The sequence below is a fragment of the Scyliorhinus torazame genome, chromosome 6 (genome assembly GCF_047496885.1).
Source record: "Scyliorhinus torazame isolate Kashiwa2021f chromosome 6, sScyTor2.1, whole genome shotgun sequence".
NCBI lineage: Eukaryota > Metazoa > Chordata > Chondrichthyes > Carcharhiniformes > Scyliorhinidae > Scyliorhinus > Scyliorhinus torazame.
The window spans coordinates 312,339,140-312,361,951 of NC_092712.1; the positions used below are offsets into that span (position 1 = coordinate 312,339,140).

Genomic DNA, 22,812 nt, shown 5'->3' on the forward strand with positions numbered 1-22,812 from the left:
GGTTTAAGTAAATTCGCTGAATTATCCTTTTATATCTTTTCTTCAAAAGCTGAGAACAGGGCGTGATATTTTTAACCCAGAAACCATGACTGACCCACATTTGGATTATTTAATTTGAGTATACGCAGCGTAACTAAACTCCTCGAGTGCATCAGTGCTGTTCACTCACTCGCACTGAAGGGATTTTCTTCTCTTTTTTTTTTTAACTCCCAGCACATTCTGCCCAGTATCCACCTCTTCACTTAATCTGGAAAAAAAACAAGAGGGCAAATTTCAGATGCTTAATTGAGGTAATCTTCTTTCAGAGGCCGCATTTGAGAGGAATTAGTTCCGAGCACGCCTCTCAGATTATCATAGAATTTACAGTGCAGAAGGAGGCCATTCGGCCCATTGAGTCTGCACCGGCTCTTGGAAAGAGCACCCAAGGTCAACACCTGCACCCTATCCCCATAACCCAGTAACCCCACCCACCACTAAGGGCAATTTTGGACACTAAGGGCAATTTATCATGGCCAATCCACCTAACCTGCATATCTTTGGACTGTGGGAGGAAACCGGAGCACCCAGAGGAAACCCACGCACACACAGGGAGGATGTGCAGAGTCCGCACAGACAGCGACCCAAGCCGGAATCGAACCTGGGACCCTGGAGCTGTGAAGCAATTGTGCTATCCACAATGCTACCGTGCTGCTTCTGTTGTTGGTGTCCTCCAAAGTTAAGCGGCATGTTGAACCAAAGGAAAGGGTGATGTTACCGAGACACTGGGATCGGAGGCGGAGATGGCGGAGAGTCTCTTCGCTTAAAGTTCAACCCCGGTTAAATTTTGAAGCCAATTAATTATCTCCACCCAAGTTAGAAAAGGTTGGTTCTAATCATGAGCATCCGTGAAGTAGGAGATGGTTTCTAGAAGGAGAGCAAGACATCCCTGTGATGAGCCAGGTTTAGAAAACTCCAAAGTATATCATGGAGTTCACCTGACCTACAACTGTTTATTGATTTTGGCTGGGATGAGCACAAGAGCCTGACTTTCAGGGGTTATTCCACAGAGTTCTTAGACACTTTTAATCAACAAACGAGCTTTATTCTATGAATTTAGTTAACATTTGTATAAACACACACCGTAAGAATTTATACCAACTACAAACATAAAGACCCCACACAGCTACAGTAATCTATGTATAACCCTTAATGAATTCCCTCTTAACTGTTCCAATTCAATAACAAAATCCAAGTAAAACCAGAAACCCCTTTTCAAAGGTGTGGCCAGCACACGGCATTGTCACTGGTATAAGATTTGTTATTGATATTCTGTTCCCCTTTTCAAACAACAGGTTTGAAATCCTTCCAGAGAGCAATTATCTCTTTTAAGTTACCAAGCAGTCTGGAAACAGCTTTTATAATGAAGATGGAGAAACACTTTCAACCTGTGCAGCTCAAACCCAGTCCAAACTCAAAGCGAAAGTAAAATCTCACAGAGCCACAGCCCAGCTCCACCCACACAAATGACATCACTGAAGCCATGTGATAATACAAAAACATTTCTTAAAGGGGCACTCTCATGATACACCCCAGGGGAAAATTGTACGTGAGCATTTTGTTTATAATTACGAAAAGAAGTTTGAAAGAAGTGGGGCAGCACGGTAGCACATTGGTTAGCACAGTTGCTTTACAGCTGAAGGGTCCCAGATTTGATTCCCGGCTTGGGTCACTGTCTGTGCGGAGTCTGCACGTTCTCCCCGTGTGCGCGTGGGTTTCCTTCGGGTGCTCCGGTTTCCTCCCACAGTCCAAAGATGTGCAGGTTAGGTGGATTGGCCATGATAAATTGTCCTTCGTGTCCAAAAAGGTTAGGTGGGGTTCCTGGGTTACGGGGATAAAGGGGATAGGGTGGAGGCGTGGGTCTTGAGTGGGGTGCTCTTTCCGGGGGCCGGTGCAGACTCGATGAGCTGAATGCCCTCCTTCTGCACAGTAAATTCTATAAAAGAATAAGCCTACTTGAGGAAAATCAATAGGGGTGGAGGGAGAAACAAGCTGGTTGATGGTGAATGGGTCCCTGTCCACTTGGCATCTGCCCCTGGGGGCACTTGGTGTGAATGGGTGAGTGTAAAATGGGTTGGGGGAAGGGATGCAATAAATGAGCGACGGAGAAGGGGTGAAATTGGTGTTGAGTGGTGAAGAGGGAGGGACTTGAGACTTTCCACATTAACAAGATCCTTCGCCGGGCTACGAGGGACGCAAAGGCCAGGATACCGGCCTCTTTTGCCTCCTGCACTCCCGGCTCGTCCGCTATTCCAAATAGTGCTCGCCCCCAGCTTGGCTTGACCCGGACTTTCACCACCTTAGATACTGCTCTCGCAACTCCCCTCCAGAACCCCTCCAGTGCCGGGCATGACCAAAACATATGGACATGGTTCGCCGGGCTTCCTGAGCACCTCCCACATCTGTCCTCCACCCCAAAGAACCTACTCAGCCTCGCCCCCGTCATGTACGCTCTGTGAACTACCTTAAACTGTATCAGGCTGAGCCTGGCACACGAAGAGGAATTAACCCTACATAGGGCATCAGCCCACAGCCCCTCTTCAATCTCCTCCCCCAGCTCCTCTTCCCATTTACCCTTCAGCTCCTCTACCAAAGCTTCCCCCTCTTCTTTCATCTCCTGGTATATCGCCGACACCTTGCCCTCTCCGACCCATACGCCCGAGATCACCCTGTCTTGAATCCCCTGTGCCGGGAGCAGCGGGAATTCCCTCACCTGCCGCCTCACAAACGCCCTTACTTGCATGTACCTGAAAGCGTTTCCCGGGGGTAGCTCAAACTTCTCCTCCAGCGCCCCTGGAGTGCTCGCAAACGTCCCATCAATGAACAGGTCCCCCATTCTTTTAATCCCTGCCCTGTGCCAGCTCTGAAACCCCCCGTCCATCCTTCTCGGGACAAACCGATGGTTGTCTCTGATCGGGGACCACACCATCGCACCCCTGTGCCGTCTCCACTGCCCCCAGATCTTTAGCGTTGCCGCCACCACCAGGCTCGCGGTGTACCTTGTCGGCGAGAGCGGCAGCGGTGCCGTCACCAGCGCCCCCAGACTCGTTCCTTTGTAGGACGCCATCTCCAACCTCTTCCATGCCGCCCCCTCTCCCTCCATCACCCACTTAGGGATCATCGCCACATTGGCTGCCCAGTAGTAGCCACCCAGATTCGGTCTTCTTTATTTACTGAGTGAAACATACAAGCACACACCTCCTAACTCAGCCACACCATAGCTTCAGTAAGCACCTCTATATGGTTAAGTGAAACCGCAATTAATAGAAACAGAAAATAGCAGCAGGTGGAGGCCATTCGACCCTTCGAACCTGTTCCGCAATTCATTAAGATCGTGGCTGATCATCCAACGCAATATCCTAAACCCGCTTTCCCCCAATATCCTTTGATCCCCATTGCCCTAAGTGCGATATCTACCTGCTTCTTGAAAACGTGCACTGTTTTGGCCTCAACTACTTTCTATGATAATGAATTCCACAGGCTCACCACTCTCTGGGTGAACAAATCTCTCCTCATCTCTGTCCGAAATGGTCTACCCCGTATCATCAGACAGATCCCTGCTTCTGGGCACACCCACCATCGGGAACATCCTTCCTGCATCTGCCCTGGCCAGTCCTGTTAGAATTTGATACGTTTCTATGAGATCCCCCCCTCATTCTTTTGAAATCCAGCGGATGCCCTCCAACTACATATCATACAACAGAACTGATACGCAATTCATTGCTGCTTGTCCCTGCCACGTGATGCCACCCTACACTCTTCCCATGATGCAAAAGGGAACGGAAAGAGAGAGGCAGAAGAAGGCAGAGGCAAAAAGAAGAATTAAGGGCGGAAACTGAGTGAAAAGGCAACATGAAGCAATGCCAAGAGAATAGTCGTATTGTCCGGTTAGCGACACTGGATGAATAGGATGGGAATAGAGCGATGGGGACCCCAGAAGTGCAGAAGGTTTTAGTCTAGACAGACATCATGATCGGCGCAGGCTTGGAGGGCCGAAGAGCCTGTTCCTGTACTGTATTGTTCTTTGTTCTTGACATTGACTACTTCGTAAAGAAACACTCTTGGTCCGGAAATCACATTGCAAAAAAGTTTTATTTTCTTTGAAAAACTGGACTTTTATTGATCTCTCAGGATGGTTAGATCGCTTCTCCACAAGCTGTACCTGAGCTGCGGTCTCGGTGGGACAGATGTGATTAATAGTGAAGCATGGGGGCCATGCTGCCGACCACACACGCGCACACAAGCTATAAGGAGTGGCACTGCAGAGCAGATAGAAACTACTTTTCAAACCTCCAGTGCATGTCTGTTGGAGTTTGCCATAGACTACAGAAATATTGGGTCTTCCTGTTGCTACCACAGTGTGATTTTATTTGTGTGTCAGTCTGGCTAGACCATATTGTCATGTCTGACTCGGAAGGTTGTGGGTCGTTCGACAGATTTAATCTCTCAATTCAGGCCGACCATTCACCGGCCCTTAGTCGCCGGAACTTGGCGACCAGGGATTTTTCACAGTAACTTCATTTGAAGCCGACTTGTGACAATAAGCGATTTTCATAAGCGATTTTCAGTGGTTGTAAAGCACTTTGGTTTACGTTGAGGACACAATGAGGCCAGTTTGTTTCGTGCACGCAGACTTTTTCTTGTTTCATTGAGCTTGTGCTCCCAGCAACACCATCCAGTCTTGAGCTCTGTGCTCTTTGCTAGCATTGTCTGATTGATGCTTTCATGTCTTTTAAAAATTGTAAACAATCCCTCTTGGATAGCATTAACCATGCCATTGAATTAATTTTATTTGACTTTCTTTTGCAAACAGCAACATTTCACATCAAATAAGCAAACTGCACAGTGTGCGGATACAAAATGATGGGGGAAAATGCAGTAACTTTTCAAACCATCTTTTAAAAAAACAGCAAATAAAAGCTGATAAATGGAAATGTTGCCTTGCACAGGAAGTCACATTTCTGGACTCAACATTGAGTTCAAGATCTTTAGACTGTGAACTTTTCCCTCCATCTTAACCACTTATTTTGTTTTTTTGTTTCCTTGGTTTGTCCCACACAACCCCTATCCCACACCCTCCCCACTGGGCCACCTGTCCTTTGCGTTCTAGTTTTGCTTTCCCTGGCCTTTGTTCTCCTATTAACACATTCTTCCTCTTACCTTTAATTCTTCAGTACTTAACGCCACCATTAACGCCCCCCCCACCTTAGCCTTGTGCCCCTGACTTCTTTGTCAATCTCCCCTTAGCCCCGACCTATCTCTGACCTTCTATTCTGCCCCATCTCCTCCACACTATATAATTCATTACATCTCTCTTCCTCTTCAGTTCTGCAGAAGAGTCATATGGACTCGACACATTGGGGGCGATTTTGCACGCACGTTCATCGCAGTGGCAATGTGGGGTGCAAATTTTCATGGAGAGTCCCTCCGTTTCCCAATTTTTCCCGCCCCTCACCGCGACGTGACAAAGGCTACTTTTTAAAAAAAAATTAAGTGCCACTTTAGCATTGTCAATCCACCTACCCTGCACATCTTTGGGTTGTGGGGGTGAAGCTCATGCAGACACTGGGAGAAAGTGCAAACTCCACACGGACAGTGACCCAGAGCCGGGATCGAACCCGGGTCCTCAGCGCCGTGATGCAGCAGTGCTAACCACTGAGCCGCCGTGCCACCCTCAAGGATACATTTTAATGGATTTGAAAACTATTAACGGGCCTCCCTGCCATATGATCGCCCTTCACTGAATATTTAACCGTGCTGACGTTCGCAACGGATTTGTAAAGATGGGAATGAGTCAAGGGAACCCTGCTGGGGGCAGCAAAGTAGCCCCAGGGGGCAGAGGGACATGCCGAGCAGGCAGTGCCAACCTGTGCCAGCGGGCAGTGCCAGGGGCCGGCCCTCCGGGGAGCCCCAGGGCAGGGTGGGGGGGGGCACGGTTACCGTTATGTTTGTTTGGGGTGGGGAAGGCCGATGCCTTTGAAGTGGGGGACTGGGCAGTGGGGGAATTGTCCTTGGTGTCCAAAAAGGTTAGGGGGAGGTTATTGGGATACGGGGGTGGGGTGGAAGTGAGGGCTTAAATGGGTCGGTGCAGACTCAATGGGCTGCATGGCCTCCTTCTGCACTCTGTGTTCTATGAGCTGAAGATCTGGTCTGAAAACTCTGCAGTGCCACTGGAGAGGTGCGTGCCAATTTTCAGGTACTATGACAATTTTAAATATATATTTTTAAAGTACCCAATTCTTTTTTTCTTTCCAATTATGGGGCAATTTAGCGTGACCAATCGACCTACCCTGCACACGTTTGTTGGGTTGTGGGGGCGAAACCCCACACAGACACGGGGCGAATGTGCAAACACCACACGGACAGTGACCCATGGCTGGGATCGCACCTGGGTCCTCAGCAGCGTGAGGCAGCAGGGCTAACCCACTGCGCCACCGTGCCGCCCAACACTATGACAAATTATAGGAGAATTCCGCCCATCAACTCTGTTCCCCTCTCCACAGATGCTGCCAGGTATGCTGAGCTTATCCAGCATTTTCTGTTTTTGTTGAAGATTTCCAGCATCCACAGTATTTTGCTTTTACTTGGTAACCTCTCTTGTTCGCAGTGGATCATGTGTCAGTGTCTTTTGCGGAAATTGACATGAGTTTCATTCCACTGTTAAAGATTGTGTGGTTTCTCCTCTTTTCTTCCATTGCCTTCAGCAAGCATCTTCTCGAGTGGTATTGCACAGCACTGAGTATGAAGACGCCCTGGCGACCTTGTGTATTATGACTGCGCCCATGGTTCCATACCTAGCATCGGAGTTGTGGAAAGGTAAAGTTTTTATAACATTTTTAGTCCGGTGCCGGCAAACGGGAATTTGCAGTCCCAATTATTGAATGCAATATTAAATTCAGCACTGGGTGAACTGTGCTTAGTAAACACTTCTAAACGTTAAACTCAATTAGGGATGAGCAACAAATGCTGGCCTGGCCAATGATGCGCACGCCCCGTGTACAAATAAAACATTTATAAATAAATGTTGCTTTAAGATATGCAGTTGACAGCGGACATGTAGTTCCCGTGCAATTGGCAGTGGAGACACAATTGTTTCCTGAACCCGGATCCCAGCAGCCTCGCTGTGTTCACACCTGCCCAGTGGTTGTCAGTGGACACTGCTGTATGTTATTGGAAAGAGCAGCATGAGCGGGACTGCATGTGGCACAGCCGTTAGCACTGCTGCCTCACAGCGCATGGGACCCGGGTTTGATCCCGGCCTCGGGTGACTGTCTGTGCGGAGTCTGCACGTTCTCCCCGTGTCTGCGTGGGTTTCCTCCGGGTGCTCCGGGTTTCCTCCCACAGTCCAGTGACGTGCAGGTTAGGTGGATTGGCCACGCTAGTGTACAAAGATGTGCAGGTTAGCTGGGGTTCCAGAGATAGAGTGGGGGAGAGGCCCTAGTTAGGGTGCTCTTTAGGAGAGTCAGTGTGGATCAATGGGCCGAATGGCCTCCTTCCTGCACTGTAGGAATTCTACGGTTGTGTAGCACTACTCTCCATAACTTAACATTGCAGTGTAAAACTGCCTTCTCAGCACCTTAGCCAACTTCTTCCAAAAAAAAATACCCGGGTTAAGCTGTAACATTCTGCTTGACTAATTCTAGACCTGTTGGCCTTCGTGACCTCTCCTTGTTATCATACATTGCAGCAAGATAATGGTACGTTTTGCTACGACAAAGAGAAGCCCTTCCCATTTTGCTGATGCGGGGAGGGGGGGGACATATTTTACGGTTGTGGATAAGAGATGCAGTGGGGGGAAATGAGAGGAAGAACCATTTTTTACACAGCAAGTGATAATGTCCTGGAACTCTCTGCCTATGAAGATGGTGGAAGCAGAGGCGGCAAATGAGTATAGAAGGAAATTAATTGGATGGGCACTTGACGGAAATAAACTTACCGGCCTCGGAGATAGAGTGGGAGAATGGGACTGACTCGAATGTTCTGCAGGGAGCCGACATAGACTCGTGACTTCCTTCTGTGCTCCTAACGACTCAACACGTGCGCATTATTGGTTATCGCTAATGTCTTGTCGACTTTGGCGTGTGAGAGACGGCACATTGGAAAATGAGATGCAATAAAAGGGAATGGTGGTGTAGTGGTCATGTCACTGGATTAGTATTCCAGAGGCCCAGCCTTTCTGTCTTCTGGGGGCACAGGTTCAAATGTATTTTTAAACTTCAATTAAAATCTGGAATATAGACTCAGTAATGATGACCATGAAATTACCATTGATTTGTCACATAAACCCGTCCGATTCACTAATATCCTTTGGGGAAGGAAATCTGCCACCCTCCCCTGGTAGGCCTACATGTGACTCCAGATGCACCGCAATGTGGCTGATTTTTAACCGCCCTCTAAAATGGCTCAGCGAGGTACTCGGTTCAAGGACAATTGGGGATGGGCAGGTGCCAGCCTTGTCAGTGACGGCCACACCCCATGAATAAATAAAATTATTGTCTGACCAGGGGTCTGCTGTCTCTCCAGATGTGCAAAATTCCTTCCAGGCGGTGGTTTTGAAACAATAACTAGAGGCCGGTTGCAGTTTATGTGACTTGACTCAACAAATCACTTTAACCCAAGTACAAAAGAGCACAAAAATAGAAACGGAACATGCTGGATAAACTCAGGCAGGTCAGGCAGCACCGGTGGAGAAAGGAACCGGGTTAACGTTTCGAGTCCAGTGGCTCTTCTTCAGAGCTGAAGAGTGGTAGGAATTGTGGTGAACGTATTGCTACTGCAATTCACCACTATTGTACTGTATTATGTTGATGCCCCTGTGGGCTCCGCCCCCTTGGGGGTGGTATATATACCTGCAGCCTGTAGGCGGCACTCAGTACAGAGCAGTCGCAGGCAGGCACAGGTCTAACTTATTAAAACCACTGTTCACTTCTGCTAATTGTCTCGTGTGAATTGATGGTCGCATCAGGAATGTGCTGAATTATATACTTGGAGAGGTGGGTGGGGCGGAATGGAAAGTCAGTGATGTACTTTCAGCTGGATTGGTACATCTATATGTTCTTGCTTCCTGTAAGAGCCATCCTTAAGGCAGTGCTTCCCAGGTGTTTTCCCAATGTGACCCCATTTTAATGCCTCAGACTTTGTGTGAGCGCCCCCCCCCCCCCCCCCCCCCAGTGAACATTTTGGGGAGAGGCAGGAAGTTGGTGAGCGGGAGGGGGGTCTAAGAATGCACAGCCACACATTTCCTGTTGCAGCATGCTGCGATAGGGTCTCAGAACAGGTGACTAAGCCATTGCCAACAACAGGAAATAAAACACAAGCATTTGCAGGGGCCTTGTTGCTGTCTGTTGCAGAACCATTGCTGCCTCGGAGCTCGCAGGCAATAATAATCTTTATTAGTGCCACAAGTAGACTTACATTAACACTGCAATGACAGTACACTCTAGCGCCTATTCGGGTGCACTGAGGGAGAATTCAGAATGTCCAATTCACCTAACAGCACGTCTTTCGGGAATTGTGGGAGGAAACCGGAGCACCCGGAGGAAACCCACGCAGACACGGGGAGAACGTGCAGACTCCGCACAGGCAGTGGCCCAAGATTCTAACCTGGGACCACTGTGCTATCGTGCCGCCCGGGTAGTGTCGCGGCCCACAGTTTGGGAGCCCCACCCCCCCCCCCCCCCCCATTCTGAGGTGTTTGTCATGGCTCACTGAGTCACACTCGGTCCTCGTGTCAGAAGGTTGTGAGTTCAAGTCCCACTCCAGAGCAGTAGCGGACCTACATTTTTGGGGCCCTGAAGCTTGAACTGTTATGGGGGCCCCTTCGCAACCAGCAACGAGGTCTGGGTAACCACTGTTATCTTCTTCAATGGGGTTGTTCCACGACAGATCACCACAACTTTTAAAAAAAGGTAACCACTATATCTCAGATTTTGATTAAAATTGCTGTACTGGATTATCTCACATGTCAAAGTCACTGGTGTGAATAGAAATTTCCAATGTCTTATAGTTTTGGAGTTATGGGGGGATGAAAATTAAGGAAATGTTATATATATATATATATATATATACATGCATGATGCATCATAGAGTGATGAAATAAATCATAGAAAAGACCACAGTCAATATAATCTTTTATTTTAGACACCTATGAGAATACATACTACATAAAGCACATTTTACAAAATACTCTTTTTTCAGTTTTTTTCTTGCAACATATTCACGTACAGTTTTGTCATATGAGAGCTCCCTTGCAATGTCATTTTCTAGAGACCATATGCATAAAGAATTTAAGCGCTCTTCAGACATGGTAGACCGAAATTTGTTCTTTATAAAGGATAGCTTTGAAAAATTCCTTTCTGCTTCACAGCTCGTGGTAGGCATTGTCAAGTACAGCTTAAGCGCAGTAGTAATATTGGGGAACACTTCAATTAGGTGTTGCTCACAAATAAGCTGAAGAACATCTGCGCATTGCATTTTAGATGGCGTGTTTTCTTCTGTGTTCTGGGATTTCCTACGGTGCAAATATTCTTTGAACTGATAACGCTCGTTTACTAATTTGTGGTCAATATCATCTTTGTAATACGATATAAGTTTAATACTGTCCTCATCAATTTCAGAATTGTTCACCAATTCTGAGAGGAACTTAAACCTTTTTGCAATCTGCTCATATGGGTCAATCCTCTTGCGTAACTGGGTTATCAAGCAGTCATAGAGTTGATATAGAACTTCTATCCGAAATTTGTCAGCTCCTCTCAAAGAAGCAATACCACTTGTTCCATCTGAAAATTTCCTTGTAACAATGCGTTTGGAAGCATCAGAATAACTTGAGGTGATATCTTCACACAGACCTTTTGCTTCTGATTCATAGTGTGCAATCCTATCGGCTGAATTTTCTCTGAGTTCTTTAACAAATGAAAGTAAAGATGATAGCAGAAGATAACCTTCAAATACATCAAAACCAGGGGTTTGGAGTTTCTTACTTGTTTTGTTGAAATGCTCCAGCACTTCTTCCCAAACGACTGTTAAAATTGCATATTCCAGCTTTGCAAGCTTGTGGTATAAATTCTTTGCATCTCGTTTACACTCGGGCTTCTCTTCTGAGTCTTCAAAAATATGTTTGAGAGTTCGTAAAATACCCATATATCCATTTTTAATTGCCCGGACTGCTTCATAGTGTGCAGACCATCTAGTTGCACTTAAGCTCTTTAGAGAAAGATGTAGATTGTCCTGTGTGTTTAAAATCCCCCATCTTCGTGGAGATCCAGAAAAGAAAACATACAGCTCCTTGCAAAATGCCAAAATAGTCAACAACGTCAGGTACAGTAGACACTGCCTTTTCCCCAACAAGGTTAAGTGAATGGGCTGCACATGGTACATAGTCTGCGTACCTGTTAATGTTTTTAAAGAGTGCTTGCAGCCCTTTCTCCGAGCCCTTCATGTTAGATGCATTATCATAGGACTGACCACGGATATTTTCAAGTGAAAGCTTATGTTCACCCAGGACTTTTTGTATTTCGTAGATCAGGGGCGAAATTCTCCGGAAACGGCGCGTTGTCCGCCGACTGGCGCCCAAAACGGCGCAAATCAGACGGGCATCGCGCCGCCCCAAAGGTGCGGGATGCTCCGCATCTTTGAGGGCCGAGCCTCAACCTTGCGGGGCTAGGTCTGCGCCGGATGAATTTCCGCCCCGCCAGCTGGCGGGAAAGGCCTTTGGTGCCCCTCCAGCTGGCGCGGAAATGACATCTCCGGGCGGCGTATGCGCAGGAGCGTCAGCGGCAGCTGACAGCTTCCCATGCATGCGCAGTGGAGGGAGTCTCTTCTGCCTCCGCCATGGACCCCCCCCCCCCCCCCCAGGACCCCGCCCGCGCCGCCTTGTCCCGCCGGTAAGGTAGGTGGTTTAATTTACGCCGGCGGGACAGGCATTTTAGCGGCGGGTCTTCGGCCCATCCGGGCCGGAGAATCGCGCGGGGGTGCCCGCCAACCGGCGCGGCGCGATTCCCGCCCCCGCCGAATCTCCGGTGCCGGAGACTTCGGCAACCGGCGGGGGCGGGATTCACGCCCGCCCCCGGCGAATCTCCGACCCGGCGGGGGGTCGGAGAATTTCGCCCCAGGTTCGTGGATGAATGGTTTTCTATCGGTAAAAATGTTAAAAATCTCTGACAGGGTTTTCCATTATAGCAGTATCGAACCACAATTGCCAGCTGGTCAACATGTGTCAGGTCAGGCGTAGAGTCAACAATAATAGAGTAGTATTTGGTGTGTAGGTTGTTGATTTGATTCACAATTTCATCTTGCACATGTTTTCCCATGATTTCTAGCAATTCTTCATACAAGGGTTTGGATAGGTAAGTAGCATTTACTTTTTCATTTTTACATTTCTCGAGATGTTCATGTAAAAATGGGTCGAACTCTGCAATAGATTCAATGGCCCCCATGAAGTTTCCATTATTTGGTGAGCCCCACTTCTCCTCATGACCTCTAAATGCCAAACCTCTTTCACTTAAAAACTTTATAACAGCTGCAACTCTTTTCAGTACTTCAAAATAGTATTGTACGGTTTTTCTCATCTGTTCTTCAAGTTGCTGATCCACAGTATTTTTATTTGACTTTCTTGTTATCCAACATAACATCGCCCTCTTATGTTCCATGCTTCTCCAGAGAATCTTCATGATTCTCCAGAGTTCTGAGTACATTCATCCAGTCAGAAAACCCACCTGTTGAAAGTGATGTTTGGCATTTAGAAAAGAGTTTGCAAACAAAACAGTACATATAGCCTTTGCTCGTTGAGTAAACTAACCAGGATCTCATCAGTCTGGCCATTTTCCAATCTTTTTTCAAAATATTTGTTTGAGAAACTTCTGTTTTGCTCCTTGTAAACCCTGCTTGATTCGGTACATACATCATCTGGTTTTTTATTTTGAAAAAAAACCTATGTCTTGCATTAAACAATTCTGTATGAAATCATTATCAACTGTTATGGGCCAGTTTTTGAGGTCACTGTATTCTTTGAAATCACTGAATTTGCTTCCTATTTCATGTTTCTGCTCCGTCTCTGCTTGTTCTGCGGTACTTTCATGTTGACCACTGTGATCGTCATCTATATCAAAAGTGTCAACAGTGGGTTGAATATTGCTAGAAAGAGCTCCCACGGTTTGTGCACTATCACTGGCTTCAATGGTGTTTGCTTGGCTTGTTTCAACTGTAGGTGTTGACAAACTTGTCATTGGAAAATAGTTTGTTAGTTTTTGACATTTAGAAATTTTGTCAGATCGCTTTTCATTGAGTTTGCGCTTTTGATATCCACTTAAGTACTTTTGTGAACTCGTTGTTATTCCTCTAGTGTCTTGACCTCTGTTAAAAAGGGAAAGAAATTACATTAGCCACAGCAGAACAGCCAACTTCCCACGACACTCCACCTTTACAACATCTGTGCGACCGACTCTCAAACTTTGGGATTGTTGAAATATATACAACAAAAAATTAATCAATTTGAGTCGTGCGACTATTGTCGCATGCTTTGCAAGGAAAATATTTTAGGTCTACTTTCTGAGAAAGGTTTTTTAAAAAAAACCCTTCTCAGAAAGTAAAGCGGCATTTTTTTAAGATTTATAATAAATAAGCTAAATAGGCTGAACTAGGCTATGTTCAAGCTAGCCAACGCTAGGCTAGACTAAGTTACGCAAGACTAGGCCACCAAAACTCATAGGCTAAGGTAATGTAACACAATTTTACCATTATTTGAACACTTTTCATAATAAACACCTGTAATTTAACACACATTCACCCTTTTATTACTTTTTCATAAATACTTGTGATATAGTATTAGCCTAGGCTATGCGGTCGTAGCCTACCTTCCGTTCACCTCTTTCATAATAGACACCTGTAATCTAACACTATTTCACCTTTATTACTTACCTTTTCTAAATATAACATTTATTTTTGAGTAGGGGTAATTAAAATATTGTATCCTTATGAACCTTTATTGAAAAAAAATTCTTGTCTTGATCGCTATCACGAGTGCGATCACATTGAAAATTCACGTTAGCATTGTGATTGCCTTTTCAACGGCTCCCCTTTTTGTTACAACACGTGATCTACTGTTTGTATTTCTGTCATAAATGTTAATAGCGTTTTAAATTATTTATAATTATTTTATATTAAATATATTTAGAATGAAACATATTTGGAATGCACTGCCTGTGGAAGTAGTTGAGTCGGAAACATTAGGGACCTTCAAGCAGCTATTGGATAGGTACATGGATTATGGTAAAATTATATACTGTAGATTTATTTGTTCTTAAGGGCAGCACGGTAGCATTGTGGATAGCACAATTGCTTCACAGCTCCAGGGTCCCAGGTTCGATTCCGGCTTGGGTCACTGTCTGTGCGGAGTCTGCACGTCCTCCCCGTGTCTGCGTGGGTTTCCTCCGGGTGCTCCGGTTTCCTCCCACAGTCCAAAGATGTGCAGGTTAGGTGGATTGGCCATGCTAAATTGCCCTTAGTGTCCAAAATTGCCCTTGGTGTTGGGTGGAGGTGTTGAGTTTGGGTAGGGTGCTCTTTCCAAGAGCCGGTGCAGACTCAGGGGGCCGAATGGCCTCCTTCTGCACTGTAAATTCAATGATAATCTATGATTAATCTAGGACAAAGGTTCGGCACAACATCGTGGGCCGAAGGGCCTGTTCTGTGCTGTATTTTCTATGTTCTATGTACATCCTTAATTTGAACGTTTTTTCGTTTACGGTTAGCCTACATGATACTTTAATAACCTTTTAATTTTTATTTTAACTATTTTGTATTGAATTACACTATTATTAATATTTTTATTTTTTTTAAAACCCCTTCTCATACAGTAGATACAAAATTTTTAAGCAATGTGGACTAAAGTCGCTTCTGGGGCCCCACCGGGATTAGGGGCCCTGAAGCTTAAGCTTCATTAGTTTCATAGTAGATCCGCCCCTGCTCCAGAGACTCGAGGCGCACGACTGAAGGAGAGCTGGTGTCACAGGTCCTGACCACAGGGTAAGAAATAGAGATTGGGTGAAAAATCCCCTATAATCCAGAGGCTCCAGAATGATCGAATGCCCAGCCAAACAATTCACATTTTATTGCTAAAAATATTCAAATAACTCAGACCGAGAGAGCTAAAACCAATGGCTGCCAATAAAATTGCCCAAGTCATTTCTTTGAGCTGCTTACAGTCCCTTTGTTCCTCCTGTATTTTGATTAACGAATAGAACTCGAAAATCAAATTTATAATTAACATAAACACGTATAAGTGTACCAAAAAAAAAGTCTACCGTTATATGTAAGGAAGTTCCGAAGCCCTAAGCTGTGTTCTAATTATAGGAGTGCTGATCACATGAGAGCAATTTGTGGTGTAAAATAGTTCTTTAAGTGTTTCTTTGGTCATGCATTCTTTCCAGCCTGTTTGGTGAACAACTAGAATTGGACTCCATAGAATTTACAATAGAATTTACAGTACAGAAGGAGGCCATTCGGCCCATTGAGTCTGCACCGGCTCTTGGAAAGAGCACCCTACCCAAGGTCCACACCTCCACCCTATCCCCATAACCCAGTAACCTCACCCAACACTAAGGGCAATTTTGGACACTAAGGGCAATTTATCATGGCCAATCCACCTAACCTGCACATCTGTGGACTGTGGGAGGAAACCTGAGCACCTGGAGGAAACCCACGCACACACTGGGAGAACGTGCAGACTCCGCACAGACAGTGACCCAAGCTGGGAATTGAACCTGGGACCCTGGAGCTGTGAAGCAATTGTGCTATCCACAATGCTACCGTGCTGCCCACTAATCTTGGAAGTGTTTTTTAAAGAGATCCGTTTCATCGGTCACACGCTTCCAACCAACCATTCTGTCGGGTTATTTTCTTGAAACTAATCTCGCGCAAGCGGAAACATTGAACACTGGGTGACTGAAATTTCCAGAGACGCAGACAGACCGTCCCCTGCTGCTGCACCTCCACAAAGGAGCAGCGCATGCAATTAATGTCCGTGAAGCTGCTTACTTTTGTTGCTAACTTTGCCTTAGTTCAATTGCTCTGTTTTATTACCTTTGCTCTCGAGTCGCCAGGTATCTTTATGATACCGCCACGAGGTTCAAGTCCGAGTAATGATCAATAATCCAATACACCGATTAGTAAGATTTAAATCAAAGCACATTTATTATACACAGTAATCGCTACTCGTGCACAAATTCTACGTCTAAGCTACTTCTACAACTAACAGGCCGATACTTAACTTCGGACTGGCCCACCAGGTCAGGGGAACAAATGGCCTTTCATTCGGGTTCTGAGTCTGCGGGATTCGAAGTTGGTACGGATTGGTAGCTAGGAGCGCCTATCTCGTAGTGAGCGTTGAATTAAGACTTACAAGTTCGATGATCACTGGAGTCACTGCACCGGTCACGGTCAATGTTGGTTCGTTGTTGCTGGGTGACCCGGGCAGGAAGAAGCGAAGAGGTGAAGAAGAAGAGAGCGATTTGAACTTGGGGCTCAATTCCTATAGTCCCCAGGGGCTTCCCGCCTTTCGGGGCGGACCCTGTACCTGGTCCCAAGTGATTGGACTTTGTCCCAATCGCTTGGTTCGATTTTCTCCAATGCTGGAGCGGTTCCCTGATCGATGGGCGGTCTTGAGGTGCTCATTCACCTCCTTTTGTGTCGGCTCCTGCTGGCGCCGAAGAGTCTGGTTTTGCTTTGTGTGTCTAAATGTTGCTTATTGTTCCCGGGGATTGCTCATTAGTAGGCAGATGGCTGTTGTTTTGTTATGCTGATGGTTGCTGGTATCTATATTGTCTGGCCTTTCCAGAGGTAAATACACAGCCAACCTGCGGCTGCTGGTTTTTGTCTTGTTGGCTGACTTTCCCATCAGCCTTTGCCATTCGCCATTTTGAATCGGGGGTTGGCCAATTTAAGTGGCTACACTTTCTGTACAGTTAATAAATTTAACAATGTGCCTTCTTGCTTGCCAAGGTTGTTCACCCGACCTTCCCTTCGGAAGGTTGTCATTCTAGTGGCAGTGGTGGCTCAGGCGGGGCAACACTCTCACTTCCGAGTCAGAAGGTTCTGAATTCAAATCCCACGCAGTCCGGAGCGCCAAAAAATCCAGGCTGGCACTCTAGCTGAGGGAGGTGCCTCCGTGGGGGACCTATCTGCCCCCTAATGATCAAGTCATTATTACGTCGCCGTCTGTGGGAGTTCGCTGAGCTCATGGTGGCTGCTGAATTTCCTGCCTCAAGAAAGAGATTGTGGGATTCCTTGTCTGCTTGCAGTGTCTTCCCCATGATGGGTATGTTTATGTAGTGTCTGAGGAATTGAAACTGTGCAGTTGCACCCAGTGCCTTATGCAGCTTGGAACTCTGTGGTTTTGTAGCTAATGTTTGTGCTTCTATTTGTAGCTCACGAGGGAATTGCTCAGCGGAGCCCTGTGGTTACAAACTTTTGCTTTTTGAACCTTCTGTCATCATTTAGTTCCTTATACAGTCGCAATGTACGAGTGTTTGCACAACATGACTTCGGAAGGAGAAGAGAAAGCTCAAATGATTCTGAGTTGGAGCAATGTGTCCAAAGGCATTAACATATTTGGCTTCAAGTGCATGACTCTTAGAAACAGGAGCGAGCATATTTCATCCAATGGCCCAACCCTTTCAACCTTGTTTTACTTATCTCCAAACACCTAATCTTTTATTTCTGAAGGAATGTGTCCAATGGTAGCACAGTGGTAACGTTACTGGACTAGTTACCCAGAGACCTCGACTAAAGCTCTGGAGAAATGAGTTCAAATCCCACCGCGATGGCTGGAGGAATTTAAATTCAATTACCGAATCTGGAATGAAATGTTAGTCGCTCTAATAATTGTCATGAAACTACTGGATTGTCGTTTATGAAACATCTGGTTCAGTAAGCACCTTCGGAAGGTCATTCTGGGGTGGGAATCTGCAGCCCTCGTGTGACTCCAGATCCACAGTAACAAGTCCACTTGTGACACATCCCTCCAGAAAAAGCACTGTGGGTGTATCTACACCACATGGACTTCAGCTGCTCAAGAAGGCAGCTCACCGCCACCTTCTCACGGGCAATTAGAGATGGGTAACAAATGGTAGCACTGTTGCTTCACAGCGCCAGGGTCGGAGGTTCGATTCCTGGATTGGGTCACTGTCTGTGAGGAGTCTGCACGTTCTCCCCGTGTCTGCGTGGCTTTCCTCCGGGCGCTCCAGTTTCCTACCACAAATCCCGAAAGACGGCTGTTAGGTGAATTGGACATTCTGAATTCTCCCTCTGTGTACCCGAATAGGCCCCAGAATATTGCGACTCAGGGCTTTTCACAGTAACTTCACTGCAGTGCTGTAAGCCTGCTTGTGACAATAAAGATTTTTTTTAAATTCTGTCCCAGCCACCCATACTCACAACCCGAGAGTGAATTCAAATTTTAAAAAGAAATCTGAAACTTGTACTCATTTCTTGCTGCACCTTGTACCACTTCAGGACGCAGCTGCTCCGTGTGAGCGAGCCAGGACCTTACTGAAACCATTCATCTGGGTGTGCTTTTCATTTCTTAACGTGTCACTTCTCCATTCCTCACTGTTTCCAATTTACACAGAGCTACACTGACTCCAGACACGCCTTACAGATTCTTGCTTGAATGATTCAAGTCGCCAGCTGTCGCCATCTCCACCTCCCAAATGCTGCTGCCCCTGCATTGCAGATTCGAGTCCCATGTTTTCCACAGATATAAAAACGTAAATGTTTTTGGGATTGGTGAATGTTTATATAAACCCAGTCATCACTGTACTTGTGTGCCTAGTTTTGGTACATCGAACAATGATATTGATGTTTAACCTTCGGAACTTGACTAACATTAACAGGATAAGGAAGCGCATAGTTCCTTCCTAAAGCGAGGGGTCGGACATGTTAGTGTGATTCTGCCATTATATTTGCGCCATAATGTTAAGAAATAATTGGCGGGATTCACCGTTCCCCCGACGCAGATTTCGGAATTGGCGATCGGGCGGAGAATCCCTTTGACGCCGGAACCGGGGGGCGGCGCCTGTTTGACGCAGGTTTTGTATCCTCCGCCCCCTCTGAAATGGCGTCATGGCGGAGCACGCCTTTGGGACGGCCTCAGCGTGTCACCTGAAGCCCCCCCCCCCCCCCGATGGGTCGAGTTCCTGACCGCGCGGTTGATGTGCGACCTCAGCGGTCGGGAACCCGGCGTGGCGACCGCGGACTGTGTCCAGCCCCGCCACAGTCGGGCGTAAGCCGTGCTGCTGGCCGGGATGGGGGGATTCCGTGAGGGCTGGTGGGGGGTGGCAGGTCAGGTCCGTGCGCATGTGCAGCCACGGACCCAGCCATTCTCCGGTTGTTTTTATTGTGGGAGCCGGTGGGGGGGGGGTTACGTGCTGCTGCTGCTAGCCCCTCTCCGGTCGCAGGATCAGCGGCGTTTATTTTTTTACGTAAAACGCCACTGATCCTCCGCACTTAGGCTCAGAAACGGTGAATCCAGCCCAATGCTTGTGGCATCCGCAGAGCCAACCACAAAGCTGAATTCTCTGCTTCTGTGAACCCGTGTGCCAGGCAGCTCCATTATTCTTTGCAAACCCGGTTTGAAAATGCTCTGGCACCGCCTGTTTTTTAACCGTTTATTCTGTCACGCGATGTGGGCGTTGCTGGCTGGGCCAGCATTTATTGCCCTTCTCTAATTACCATTGAAAAGCGTGACTTGCTCGGCCATCTCCGAGGGCTGTTCAGAGCCGGCCACGTTGCTCTGGCTCTGGAGCACGAGGTAAGGACGGCGGATTTCCTTCCCTCGTGGATGTGAACCAGATGGGCCTTTACAATAATCCACGAGAGTTGTCTTGGTCACCATTACCGAGACCAGCTCTGTATTCCAGATTGGTTATTGATGAAATTTAAATACCACCAGCTGCCCTGTCGCCAGAGCGTTAGCCTGGGGCCTCCGGATTACTGAACCCCCCCCCGCCCAACCATCTCTCCCGAAGATTTAGACCTCAAAGTAATACGCGAACATGCAAATTTATGCAAGATCAGCCATGATAGCGTAAATTACATTTCCAAAAATGAGCCGTCGGTCCTAATTGTCCTTGAGAAGGTGGTGGTGAGTGAGCCGCCTTGAACCGCTGAAGTCCATGTGGTGTTGGTACATCCACAGCGCACAATCTGGTGTGGGATTGGGGGAGCAAAAGTGGAAATAAAGGACCACAAAGGGTAAAAGAAATTAAAGTGTCAGGAAAAGCAAACTATGGTTTGGAGGGGGAGGTTTTAACGATCAGTCTTTGATTTTCTAAAAAAAAAAAAGGGACAAAGCTTTGCCGGCCCAGTAGCAAATGATGCAGCTGTATCAAAGTCTAGGTTTGTTTGCTGGAATTCCAACACCACCAGTTCTTCCAGTTACTCATATAAGTTATTTCAGTGACGAGTCTTCGTTGACTTGGGTTCAGAATTTAGAATAATTTGTGCAAACATTGTTGCTCTTCAAAGCAAAGCCCAGATATTCTGCTCTCCAAATCGTTGGAGGTGTCCCAAGAGGTGTTACAGGACCCGTCTGAAGTCCCGGCATGTTGACTCAGGGAGCCATCCAGGAAGCTTCAACTTCCAATCGGCAATTTCCCTTAAAAAGTCTGATTTGGAGTTGGAGACTTTGAACATTTGCAACTTAACTGGATAGTTATCCAACATAAGTTCTGGTCTAACCCCTGGATTGCTATACAACTGACCACCACCACAAATTCCTCCCGCCCCCAACAGCCCGCCGACCTGATACGAATACCCCCCACCCGACTTGACCAGCCCCACCACCACCCCAGACCCCCTTACCCACTTAACTCAGCCACCCTACAACGTTCACTCACTGACACACTGCAAAACTGTTTAAATGTCCCAAAGCAGTGTGCGGCACGGTGGCGCAGTGATTAGCACTGCAGCCTCACAGCGCTGAGGACCCGGATTTGATCCCGGCCCCGGGTCACTGTCCGTGTGGAGTTTGCACATTCTCCCCGTGTCTGCGGGTCTCACCCCCACAACCCAAAGATGTGCAGGGTAGCTGGATTGGCCACGCTAAATTGCCCCTTAATTGGAAAGAAATAATTGGGTACTGTAAATTTAAAGTAAGTAAATAATTTATGTTGAACAATGTCCCAAAGCTGTTTATTGTGTTAGTGAACACTTACCGTCCTGCAGTAACTAAGGCAGTAAAAATGCACCTGCGTGGATTCCCTTTGCTCATCTCGGCGACCGAGCTCTGCAGGGTCCTCCAGCCGAAAATTAGCCAGAATAATCGGAGGAAGGTTAGTGGCTGCTGTTTTTTTTTTTTTGTCTGATCGGGTCAGAAATTGGGATTCCAATCCTGCCGGGAAGATCTGGGCCGTTATTCCAGCCATTCGGCGTCTGATGCTGCAGATTTGTCTTTGTGTAGCTTGAGGGAGCTGTCCTGTGAAACCCCATTGGGTTACAGCGTGTTGGTCCAGTCTTGTGTTCGCAGAGTGGCCTGTGCTTTTCCAAGGGGGGGGGGTCCCGACAATGAGCACAATCGGATCTGAAGTACTCCTCCCCTGTGGCACATAAACATTGTTTCCTTCGAGGCGCCACTGGCTGCAAGTCTTTGGGGAAACCACATTTGAATCTGTCCGTTGATGTGCAAGGTGAATGCATTCCTGTCTGTTACAGGTCTCTGCAGCGTCCAGAATAAGCTTACCGTTGACTATCAGTGGGACACAGACGTGCTGTTTCAGCAGTGGCCAAACGTAGACCCAATGTACCTCCAGCAGCCGGACACCGTCCAGATGATTGTGAGGGTAAGAACTGAAGTTAGAAACCATTGAAGGAAATAAATCTGAAGTCCAAACTTTTGCTTCCTTACAGCATTTCTTCTGTTCTTTTTCCATCGTCCTGTGTCCTTTACTGTTCTCATTATGCCGGCCCGTCACATTTCAACTTACTTCATTCCCAAGTGCCCCTCCTTTCTGTGTCTCCAGGGTGCTGTGTTCCACCTTTCCAGAAACCCGGTCTGGACTCCGTATGTGACCTCGGATCTAGAGCAATGTGGTTCACTCTCTGAAGTGAACGGCATAGCAAGCCACTCCGCTGTATAGGGCTGAGCGATAAATGCAGACCTTGCCTGTGACGGCCGTGGCCTCTGAATGAATTCAAACAAAATCCTCATACTTGGTGAGTCCAGTCTCCAGTGGTGTTGCCCATGGGGACTCACGGTCAGATTGCAGTGCTTGGGTCATGCTGCAGGACTGGTGGCTGGGGAGCAGGGAAGGGTATTGAGTGGGGCGGTGGTTTATTCAACGCAGGATTGAATTGGGCAATGATGGACGGGCGGGGGAGGAGGATGTTTTTAAAAATAAAAAAAATTTAGACTACCCAATTCATTTTTTCTAATTAAGGGGCAATTTAGCATGGCCAATCCACCTACCCTGCACATCTTTGGGTTGTGGGGGCGAAACCCACGCAAACACGGGGAGAATGTGCAAACTCCACACGGACAGTGACCCAGAGCCGGGATCGATTCTGGGACCTCGGCGCTGTCAGGGCACAGTGCTAACCACTGTGTCACCGTGCTGCCCATGGGAGGAGGATGTTGATGGGCTCTGTGAAGGACGGGCAAAGTACCTTGGTGTCCTGTCAGGTGGTAGAAACTGACTTATCAATGGGGTAGGTGTCTTCCTTCCGCAAAGTCCAAAGATGCGCAGGTGATGTGGATTGGTCATGGTCAATGAGCGGGGATTGGCGAGG

The 22,812-nt window shown here is 47.1% G+C and overlaps 1 protein-coding gene across 1 annotated transcript in view; it reads left to right on the plus strand.

Annotated features, from left to right (window-relative positions):
* The window catches only part of lars2 (leucyl-tRNA synthetase 2, mitochondrial), a 143,141-nt gene that overhangs the window by 110,331 nt on the left and 9,998 nt on the right, over nt 1-22,812 (plus strand). The window contains 2 exon segments of the mRNA XM_072510080.1: nt 6,741-6,852; nt 21,739-21,866. Of these exon segments, the coding sequence (XP_072366181.1) occupies nt 6,741-6,852; nt 21,739-21,866 (240 nt within the window).